The sequence below is a fragment of the Balaenoptera borealis genome (assembly GCF_965194805.1).
Source record: "Balaenoptera borealis genome assembly, chromosome: 2".
Lineage (NCBI taxonomy): Eukaryota > Metazoa > Chordata > Mammalia > Artiodactyla > Balaenopteridae > Balaenoptera > Balaenoptera borealis.
Genome location: NC_138867.1, coordinates 28,909,483 through 28,921,068, shown reverse-complemented (window position 1 = coordinate 28,921,068; position 11,586 = coordinate 28,909,483). Strand labels below are relative to the sequence as shown.

Sequence of the window (11,586 nt, the reverse complement as noted above, 5' to 3'; positions counted from 1 at the left end):
GGGACAGAGCATGGTAAATAGGAGGCCAAGGAAGCTGGAATGGAGAGAATAAAGAGAAAGATGCGAAAAGGTGGGGAGGACAAACTACACAGGGCTTGTAGACCACATGGAAGTTTTGCTTTATGCTAAGTGGGAGGTGAAGCACAGAAGCGTTTGATCAGATTTTCATTTTGAACTCATCACTCTGGCTGAATGTGAATGACTGTTGTTTTACAGAAATGCTACCTCATTTAATCCCCACTACAATCCTGTGAGCGTTATTGTTATTCCTGTCATACAGGTTCAGAAAGGTTAAATAATGTACCCAGGTCATTCCACTACTAAATGCCGAGGAAAAGGACCCGAGTTTTCTTGATTCCAAGCCCTGTCCAAAACTCCTTCCTTAAAGAATCCCAAATCAGGGGCAGATTGAGGCCATTCCTGCTGCCACACCTACCCTGACCCCTAGGAACAGTTACCAAAGAGAAGAGGCATGCCTCCCTCTTTCTAGTTACCTGACTGCTCATTGGGGTGTGCCTGCAGCCCTCTTCCATCCTCTAAATGCCTGCCAAGCAACCAAGCACAAAATTGGCCAAAAAAGAATCTTCTTGGGCAGGTGATTAACACCTGTCTTTTCTCCTCCAGTTTTAGTCAAATAGCCTAGTAACTAATAGTGCAAATTTATCAAAGCAGTTACAGTCAGCGCCTTGAAGGCTTGATTGCTCCATGAAGCTCAAGGCAAATTACCTTTAAAACGCAGTTCTAATATCTTACGTGTAGGAGATGTTTGGGTTTTTTTTTTCCTAGCAACACACTTGGAGCACAAATAACTTTTGCCTGCAGAAACATCAGTATTCTGAAAAACAGTGACGTTGATTTTTCTCAAATATTCTACATTTTCTCTCTTTTGAAATGAATAAAAGGATAATTCAGACAGGATTTTAGAAACTGTACCTTTGTAGGAGGTATGGGGGAGCAGGGCTGACACAAATAAGAACTGAGGTACTGTCTCTGCTCTGGCATGAGAAGGTGGGATAAGGCCCTAAACTTAGTGAGTCAGTTCTGATTCACCCTTTGTGTTTCTTTTTAATGCTCATATCCAGCTCAGATCCAATACAGAGAGGCGAGTAGCAGAGGGATGGCTGTGGACAAGGTGAGGAAGAGGTGAAATGGAGCACTTAGGCACTGATGGAAGGCAGGAAAGAAGTAAGGTGGGAGAAGTAGTCAGAAGGGCGACTGCAAGAGGAAAGAGAATGCTTGAAAATGCACAGGGAAAGTAAAGAGAAAACAGTGAGAAAGCAGAGGGAACAAAGACACGCCTGCACGGTGGGGAGAGTATCCTTCTGTCCTTACCATGAAAGATTCACCACTCTTACCAAGGACTTCTGTGGTCTGGACCCCCCGTCACTCGACTCCAGCCAGCCTAACCTCCTCGCTGCTCTCGAGCACGCCTGCCTTAGGACCCTCCATTTTCTGTCTCTTCCCCCGACTGTCAGCCAGGTTTGCCCCCTCACCCCCTTCACGACTCTATCCGTTGGCTGCACTATCCCCGCCCTACATAAAGGAGCACGTCCCTCGCTCTCTAACTTCTTTACCACGCTTTATTCTTCAAGCTGCAATCACCAGCCGACGTCGTATTTATTTGGCTATTGTCGGAACCTCCCGCCGCCCACTCTCCCCTTTCCCAGAAAGTAAATTCCGTGTGAACAGGGACTTTGTTTTGCTCACTGCTCTATCTCCAGCACCCAGAAGAGGGCCTGGCGCTTTGTGAGGGCTCCATACACGCTGTAGGAATCAAGGGGTGGGTGCGGGTGGGAGAAGGGACCAGAAGAGAAGTGCTCGGAAGGGGTATCCAACGCAATAGCACACCTGCCGTTCTTTTTCTCTTTCTCTTCTCCCCGTCTTTCCTTCTCCACTTTAAAGGCTAAGGACAAGAAGCGGGAATGCGAGAAATAAGGAAAAATCCAAATTAGTCCAGCTCAAGTCCTGGTGAAAAGTGCACGGTGGAGAAGGGCGAAAGGGAGAGAACAAATGCACACGCCAAAGTGAAAGAAGTGAAAAGTAAGAAGAAAAGGCTGGCAGACGTCACTCTCTCGGGTCACTCTCCCCGATTCCCCCTCCCGGCCGGCGCGGCTCGGCTCGCCTTCGCCACCACAGCGGAGGAGACCAAGCCCGCCTTCTCCGGAGGGCGCCCCAAGCCCGCCTCGGCTGAGGCCCGGCACGCGCCCGTCGGAGCCGCGAAGGCGGCGGGACTACAGCTCCCAGGGTGCCGAGCGCGGGAGCGCCTGCGCAGTGCGGTGGGAGGCGGCGGTCTGTTCTCCGCTGAGGAGGAGCGGGGCAGAGGAGGGAGGCAGCGGGTGAGAGTTCAGAGTTCAGCAGCAGCAGCCCGAGCCCATGATTCCCATATGCCCTGTAGTTTCTTTCACCTATGGTGAGTATAATGTGCCCCGTCGGGGTCCCCGCGTGGCCCCTTCCCCGGCCCGGGGCAGCGGGGAGGCGCGGGGGGTTGGGGCAGGCCCTGGGGAGGAGGCGGCGGCCGCCACCGGGGCGTACGAGTGAGTGAGTGCGAGGCGGGAGGGGGAGGCGGCGCGGCCGCGGCCCGGCCCGGCGAGGGCAGCTTCTCACGGCGCCTCTCTCTCTCTCTCTCCCCTTCCCTCCCTCGGCGTCTCTGCCCCTCCGCGCCTCTCCTCCCGCCATGGGACCCGACTCTCCGTGCCCGCCGCAGTGCCCAGCCGGCTGGGGGAAGATGCCAAAATGGCGACCGGCAACTACTTTGGATTCACCCACAGCGGGGCGGCGGCGGCGGCGGCTGCGGCCCAGTATAGGTAACGGCTCCCCGCCCTCTCTCTCCTCTTCCCCTGCTCGCCCCTCCGCCCGGATCCCGCCGACACGACGCCCACACGCCCGCCCCCCCCCCCCCCGAGCGCCGGCCGGCGGCAGGCCGAGCCCCGCGGCCTCGCCCGGCCCGGGGCGGACAGCGGCCCCGGTGGGGGCGGGAGTGGGAGACGGTGAGGCGGGGGGCCGCGGAGGGCCTCCCGGGCCTTCGGCGGCCCCGCAGCTAAAATGGCCTCCCGCGGCCTCGGAGCCGAGCCGCCACCCCCGCCGGGCTGGGAGGGAGGGAGCCGAGGCCGCGGCCCCTGCGGTGCCTCCGGTCCCCGCCCCCGCCGGGCCGGTCTCCACCTCCGACCCCCCTCCCACTTGGGGAAAGAGACGGTGGGCGAGGACACCTTTCGGGGAGTGCGGAGTCGCGCCGCCGCCCGGGCACCGGTCCTCGCCCGGTGCTCCGGCCCCCCGAGCCCAGATAACGTGTTGTTTTTTCGGGTGCCTTCTCCTGCGTCTCGTGGTCTCCCCTGGCCCTCCACCCGATCCCCACAAACAGACTGTGGGTGTCATCGCATTCGTTTGGTTTCTTTAGTTCTCCTTGCAAGGAGAGAGGTAAACACACCAACCACCTGTGAATTGTGTAGCTGGTAGACTGGAAGAGATGTGCGAAGTTTCTAGTGCTGATAAATGAGTCCACAGCTTTGTTCTAGCTGTTGCGTTTAGGCTCCAGGTGGGCCAGTAATTTCCCTTGGCGGGTCTTTCCCCTCCAGGGAAATGAAAAGTGCAAGTGAGGTACCGAGTTAGTGAAATGCACCCTATGAAATCTCTTACTTAAGGGAAGCTCTAATTTCTGAAGTTTCTGTAGTTCGTTATGTATCTTATCAAAAGAAAGAAAAACATTAGATTCTGTTGTTGTTACCTTTGAGTCAGTCTGAGTCTCTTTAGACTCAGGCCATAAGCGTTCAGGGCTCCTAAGTGATCAGCTTTTTATAGAGAGAGAGACTATATTAGATATCTGTGTACTAGGTAAATTAGCTATTGCTTAATAAACCCAGGTAGTTTTCTCACCTCATTCACTTCAGGCGGCGGGTTGTCTAGTGGAAAGGACATCACTGGGAACCAGAAGACCTGGGTTCCAGTCTTTTTTGCTCCGGATTTTAATGACGTTGGGGACATCTCTTATTTGGTCTTTCATTTTCCTCATCTGTAAAATTGGGCTATCATTTTCGGTTAAAACTTGTAATTCTGAGGAACAGAGTTGCCATATTTCATGGAATTATAAGATACCATTTATTGTAAAGGAAGGGTATCATTATTTCATGTATCACTAAAAAAATCACTACCAGTTAAAATATGACTCAGTGCTTAAGACCCCATTGATTTTTAAGAGATGTTAAAATGTATAAATGTGTTTTATTGATGAAATTAATATTCTACTAATTGTCAAATGCGTTGAACGCATGGGGCATTTTTTTACAAGTCTCTTTTACCTTGAAGCTTATTTCCAGAAAAAGAACTGAGATGACAAATTATTGGGGCACGATCTTGGGGCTTTTCAAACTTTTTAAAAATTCTTTGCTTACAAATTGTGATAAACAACTAACAAAGTCTCAGCCACTTTAATAAAGAGCAAATAATTTTCGTGGAGAGAGAGAAAAATCAAGCCATTTTCTTTTTCTGGGAAACAAGAGATAGGTAATCAGCACTGTGCCATAAATCTACTGCTACCAAGTACTGTGTGTCCTACACAAGGCTGTATTTAACCATTTAAGTTTTAATTGTTTTACACAGTATTTTTCTGTTACTGTGGACAGAGTGATAGATTTGTTGGATTATTAACTGTTTACTGAAAATGTAGTGGGTTTGTTCTTTGTGGCAGTTTTTTTTTTTTTTTTGTGGCAGTTTTGAAATATTTTGTCTAATGCAAACCTATAGATAGAAATGAGGGGAGGAAATGCCAATTTAAAGATAATTTTTTGATCAAATATTTGCATGTATGTATTTTATCCCAGTATAGGAAGCTATTACAGAATTTCTGTACCTAGTTTTTCTTTGGCTTTGAATCTTATACAGTTTCAGTAAACTGTAACAGCAATCCAAAGTATTAAATTGCTTGTTATATGTGTGTCTAATGAGAAACGACTAGTCTTTTGACATTACTTTGTTAAGATGCTCTGTCCTTGTATATAACATACTATATAGAATTGTTTGTTTTTAATGGAAAGAAATCAGGTCCAGTAATGCTAATACCTTGGTTCAAGGAAGATGAACAAATAGCATTAATAATAAAAGCATATGCAAAAGATGCAGTGATGGTGCTCCTCTTTCTTCCTGTCTAGAAATCATTAAAATGTAACTTTGAGACATGGAAGACCAAGGCTTACTTTGCAAAAAAAATTTTTTTTGAAGGATGTAAACTCAAGGAGATCTTAAACATTTACCTGTAGATTACGTGAATAGTTGCTTCACCTGTCATTGAGTACAGATAACTGAGAGTAACTATTCTAAGTCTAGATTTAATTCCAGTTCTTAGTTTTCTTGGTTACAACTATGTGAGGTATTTGATTAAATTAATTTTAAATTTAGACTTGCTTTTTGCTTGTTAATATTTGAGATTTATAATGGCATACTAAGTATCAAAGTTCTTTAAGAGATGTAAAGATCTCTTATAAGTTCTACTACTAATAACCTTTAGATAAACCAGGTTTTTCTTTTGTATAATACATATTAAATATTTTTGTGGTAAGCATTTATTCAGTCCTTGTGCTACACGTTCCATCAGCTACTGATTGCTTTTCTTCCTGCTTTCTGTATTTTTTTAAGGCTAGTAAATAAACCTATTGCGCCATTTGCCACTATTGCAAATGTAATCTTCATTTTCTTACCTTTCATGTGCTTTTTTCCCCTTGGCAGTGACAAAATCAGAAAGGTTTTAAGTATTAATTATTGTGTTTATAAGTATATATTTCTGGTAGAATGTTAATTTAGGGGTGTGTAGGACAAGGCAGATCTCAAGCGTGAGGAAAAAATAAGAATGGCTTCATGGCAGAAAGGGAACTTGGTTAGATAGGTACCTACTTCAGTAGAGTACCTTTTTTGTTTGAGAAGATATACTTAAAAACTTTTAGACAGACATTAATTTTATAATAAATCTTGAAAAAAATGATTTCAACAGTTGTAAGAACTTAGGGTAGCAAAGAATGTGAGAAAGATAATTCTCAGTGGAAAAAACTTTCTAATTAATAGTATCATAGGATCAAATCAGTTTTTTTGTCTCCTTCATTGGCAGTTTTACAGAAGTTCTCATAGGAGTTCTTCAGTTTTTGAAGGGGATTTGTGGCATAAACAAATATGTATATGTAATATAAACTAAAGTAATTCCATTATATCCCACTATGAATAGGACATAACTTTTTCTTTGAGAGTTTTAAACAGCCAGTTTCTCGTATTCTTTAGAAAAGCCTTGGTCATATCGTTCTTGTCACCTCTCTATCTACTCAAGACGCTTGTCTGTTAACTAGCATAACCTAAATGTTTAGCTTGTGCTTAAACTAATTTTCTTTGTTCTATCTATAGCTCTTAGTGTATCATTGGTATCTGAATGTTATTCTACCTTCAATAAAGTTAGCTATTTAAAATAATCATTCGGCAACTTTTTTTTACCCTTTTAACATCTAGAATTAATTGAGTTCAAAAACTTCATAGAGTAATGATTGTATAAAGGTACAAAATAATTGCCCCCATATTCTTAGAATCTCAGCAAATGTTGTTAAATGATAAATGTTTAAGTGGATTTCGACTGTTGTCTGGACATTAGCTTAAATTAAGCATCTGTTAGTCAAAAGAAGGCATCTCATCTAGTGATTCTTGAGATGTCTTTAGGACATCTGTTCCTAAAGGATAAGTATCTTTTCACATCACTAAGATAACTTGGGTAGGTTGATTGGCCAGTGAATTTTCCTTTTTCTCCTTCTCTTTTTTGCTTTTTATTTGAATGTAGGGTTAAGAATATTGTATCTTGGAGGAAAGAATAAAAGTAACGCTAGTAAGGTAGAAAGAAGTAATGACTAACTGAGATGGTGAAAAAACCAGGTGAACAGGTTTTTGAAACCGATCTTAGTGATGGAAATTTACTGGCTCTACCAAAAAAAAAATTTACTGCAACTGCTAATTATATCAGCTCCTCCATTGTTGAATCAGAGATCTTAGGATTCGTATTGCATGAATGAATTTGAAATAATGAAAATTTTCTTTCCGAAAGGATTAGTGCTTTTACAATGATGATATATCCTGTATGTGTTATTAATAGCCTTAAGAGTAGGATGAGGGAGAATAGCCCTGTATAGAATGCTTAAGGTGTATGCTTGACTGTGTTTTTATAACCTGCCTCACAGTATACTATAATGAAAAGGGCCTGAGCTAGTCAGACTTTGGATTTGAATCTCAACTCTATCTCTTTAGACACTTGTGCAAGTCACCTAATCTTTCTACAACTCAGTTTCCTCAACTAACTTGCTTTGAGGTGAAGTTATTAAATATAAAACTTCCTAGCCTAGTGCTTGATTTTCAATAGGCATTTAACCAATGCTAGTTTTCTATAGAGATTTGTATAATAATACTAAAAGGGTTTTAAAAGCTCTCCTTAGTTGATGGCTATCGCACACTTAATATATAGAGCTTCATAATCTCAAATGTTTTAAAAGTAGGTACTTGAGTATCAATTGTAGGCCTCAGTTTTAATGTCCGTTTAATAGGGACCTCCAAGTTTTTAATTATTTGCAAGCAACATGATTATAATCAACAGACTAATATGAGAAATAATAAGAGTTCAAATTTTCTGGATCTAAGATCACTCCTGTTTCAGCAATGTTGAATTAGATTATCAAATTTCAAATAAGTCCTTTTTATATAGCCACAAAATCTATTAAGTAGAAATAAAACTAATGAGATATGCAAAACACTTTAAGAAAAAAATACAATAGGCTATAAAGGACATAAAAGAAGACATAATTGAAGAGGGGCTGTGTTCATACAGTGAAAAAAAATCAATACTATCAAGTTATCGATGTTCTCCTAAGTAGTCTATATGTTTAATGTAATTGCAGTAAAAATCACAACAGGCTTTTTGGGGTAACTTGATAAAGGAGTTCTCATGTTGCTAGGGAAGAGAGTATTTGTCCAAAAGTAGTCATGACAGTCTTGTAAGATATCGTAAGGAAGGTCTTGTATTAGCAGGGACCAAAAGATGTTATTAAACAGGAAAATGTGGTATTGGTAGAGGGATAGACAAATAGATCATTGGCTTAAAATAGAGAGCCCAGAAATAGATGTATGCTTATGGGCAGTTGGATTAGAATATATAGCTGTTTAAATAGAGGTATTTGTCAAAAAAAGCAAATCAACCAAATTATTATTCAGAAGTACACCATCAGGGTAATCAGAAGACAGTCCTTGGGCTTATAAATGTAGTAATTGACAAAGTATGTTAGAATTACTAGAATGAGATTAAAGGTGAGGAGTGCGCCAACAACATTGTCCTTGGCATCACTCTATCACAATTAGGGTCGTTGTTCTGAGTATAACATTTCTTAGTGTTTTGTGAAAGCTGTGTGCAGTGCAGCTCTTAATTCGTCCTTACAGAGGGCGAATTAATGAAGCAAAGAACACTGGGCTTTTTTTGTTGTTTTAGTATTAGTCTCCTCATGTAATATATACATTAAAATACGTTCATAGGGAGTAACTTACAGCATGCATAGTCCCTGCTTTCAAGGAGTTTACACTCTTGGGGGATGAGGGTAGGGGCAGGTATACCTACAGGTAACTATGCCATGATAGCGATCATAACTGAGTTTTAATAAAATACTAAAATGGGGAATTGGAGGATTCTGACTATGGAGTTTGAGGTAGGCTTCATGGTCTTTAATTCTGAAAATAGAGGGAAGGTCATTTTAGACAAAATGCGTTGAGCCAAGATAGGAATGAATTAAATCCACCCCCACCCCACCCCCGCAGGCTGTGCTGTGTGGCATGCGGGATCTTAGTTCCCAGACCAGGGATTGAACCCGAGCCTTCGGCAGTGAAAGCGCAGAGTCCTAATCACTGGACTGCCAGGGAATTACCTGAATTAAATTCTTGATATGGTTGGTAGTTGGTGGGTTCTGTAGTCAGGCTAGCTGAGCTGAATTCTGGATCCCTCTACTATTTGTCATGTGACATTGGGCAAACAGTCCTTTGGTACTTGAGTTTCTTCATCTATAAATTAGAGCTAATACTAATAATTACCTCATAGGATTGAAATTTTAAAAAAATTCTCCGTCGAAGTATGGTATATATAAAAAGAACTGCACATATAATAAGAATATAGCTTGATGAAGTGTCATAAGCTGGACACACCTGTATAACCAGCACCAGATCAAAAAAACAACACTATCAGCATCCCTGGAGGCCTCTACAGCCTCCACGGTGATTTGAGAATTCAATGAGATAAAATTTGTAAAGTGCTCAGAATAGCCCCTGCATACATATATCTCCATCAATGTTAATATTATATTCAGTAGACATTTGGAAATGGAGCTCAGAAGAGGGATAAGGGTCGTAGTGTAAATCCGAATATCATCCATATGGTGGTGATCCACCATTATAGCTGTGAGCATGGATGAAACCAGAGAAAGTACAGTGCCTGTCATACATCAAACATTTAGTAAACGTTTTTTGAATGAGTGGGGAAAAAAAATAGAACAGAGCCATAGTTACAAACTTGGGGGACATCTGTGTTTAAAGTAGGGCCAAAGAAAGAAGCAAATACTGGGACAGGGTCGGGGTGGGCAGAGAGCTGGAAGAATGTAGTGTTCATAAAAACCAAAAGAAGATGGAGTAATCAGCAATGTTAGGGCTTTAGAGAGGCTGGATAAAGGATTGATAGTTAGCAAAATCTTTGGTATAATTTTCATGGGCAGCCAGTATAGAAAAACTAGAATCTGATCGTTTGGAGCTACAGAAAGACAAGCATAAAATTTTGCATAAGATAGGTCTTGTAGTCTAATTTAGTATTCAAATAAAATTTTTTGTTGCTGTAGTTGACGTGCAGTTGATTTACAGTGTTGTGTGAATTTCTGCTGTATAGCAAAGCAGCTCAGTTACACACACGTATACATTCTTTTTCACATTCTTTTCCATTGTGGTTTATCCCAGGATATTGAATGTAGTTCCCTGTGCTATACAGTTGTTTATCCACAAATAAATTCTTGAGGGTCCTAGAGGTTAAATGGGCTTAAAGTATTCGGAAGCACTGTTTTTGAAGATCAATTAAATGAAAATAAAAATTTTAATTCATTTTTTATTTCTGGGAAAAGATAATATATTGTATAAAGTGCATTACATTGGTATGGTAGTCGGCATTAAATGGGCAGAAAACTTCCTTGAAAAGAGGTTTGAGGAAATCTGACACTTGATAGAAAAACGAAAAACAGTAAGAAAACCTTTTAAAAACTAATCATATAGATGAGGGCAAAGAGTGATGTGATTTATGAAGGTGGCTTTATTGCTTCTCTCACTCCCCCAGTCCCACTCATCCCAAACCATTTTTTACTATAAGCAGAATGGTCACTATAAAATGTAAATTTAATCCCAACACTCTTCTGCTTAAAATCCTTCATTTGCTATCCATTACTTTCAGAATATCTGGTTATCCTAGCTCTGTATTTAGAGGATTTGGGGATCTTATTGTACAGGCTTAATTCCTTATTCACATTTATGAAATCCAAAAAATTCTGAAAATGCTGCTAGTAAGTTTGCAAAAAAAAAAAAACTTGACAGTGGAAACTAACATGAAGGGGGGGGAGGCTATTTTTAATTTTTTATTTGCATCTCAGTGTGACTATTCATACCTTTCTCTGAAGAAATGTTAATATGTTTGAGACATAATGAAAGATGTGTTTTTCTTGAGTATAGAAAGTTATAGAGCACTTTGGTTTAATTTATGGTATCCATTAGCTTTAATTGTACCCAATAGTTTGTTTCTTTTTTGAGTAATTCTGTTCACAAATATTTACAAGGATTAACATTGCATGACTTTTTCTTTCTTAGAGGTCTTCCAAAGAAAACAATTTGCTTATTTTTCAAAATGGAATAAAATTCATTTTATCTTAATTACCATATGGATCCACTGGATCTTTTTTTATAAGTCTAAGATTTGGAGTATGGAATCTTAGTGATCTTATTTTTCTGTATCTTGAAACATTTTGCTATTTCATGATCCTAGGAATTATTTCCTCTTTACTCATCACTTATTCCTAACTATGTTAAAAGAAGACTAATACAATAGGAAAATGGTGTTGGAAGCACCTAGAACAGGGGTCCCCAACTCCCGGGCCGCGGACCGGTACTGGTCCATGGCCTGTTAGGAACCGGGCCTCACAGCAGGAGGTGAGCGGCGGGCAAGCGAGCGAAGCTTTATCTGCTGCTCCCATTGCTCTCATTACTGCGTGAACCACCCCCTCCCATCCGTGGAAAAATTGTCTTCCACGAAACCAGTCCCTGGTGCCAAAAAGGTTGGGGATCACTGACCTAGAAGGATAGTACAATAGTGAAATAATTGGAGGATGTTGCATTGCCTAAAGTATTGCATCGTCTTTCAAGAAGGTATGAAAGAAAGGAGAGATGCTGTCTTTAATAGTTGGCTTTTAGTTTTCCTTCAGCACAGTTGAGGAGTCAGAATTACTCATTCTCTGTTCATACTGGCAAAGAGAAGAAAGTTAACACAAGACAATATTTGACAACTCTTAG

The 11,586-nt window shown here is 41.5% G+C and overlaps 1 protein-coding gene across 4 annotated transcripts in view; it reads left to right on the top strand.

The window, feature by feature from the left end:
• The first annotated feature begins 2,247 nt into the window (after window positions 1–2,247).
• Window positions 2,248–11,586, top strand: part of ZFR (zinc finger RNA binding protein) — a 76,956-nt gene continuing 67,617 nt past the window's right edge. For 3 of the 4 annotated variants that reach the window (XM_082382211.1, XM_082382214.1, XM_082382213.1), the window contains exons 1-2: window positions 2,255–2,410; window positions 2,705–2,804. In XM_082382211.1, the coding sequence (XP_082238337.1) occupies window positions 2,374–2,410; window positions 2,705–2,804 (137 nt within the window). In that variant the 5' untranslated portion in view covers window positions 2,255–2,373. Of the gene's footprint in view, window positions 2,411–2,704; window positions 2,805–11,586 lie in introns of all 4 variants that reach the window. The other variant, XM_082382212.1, reaches the window with a different exon arrangement.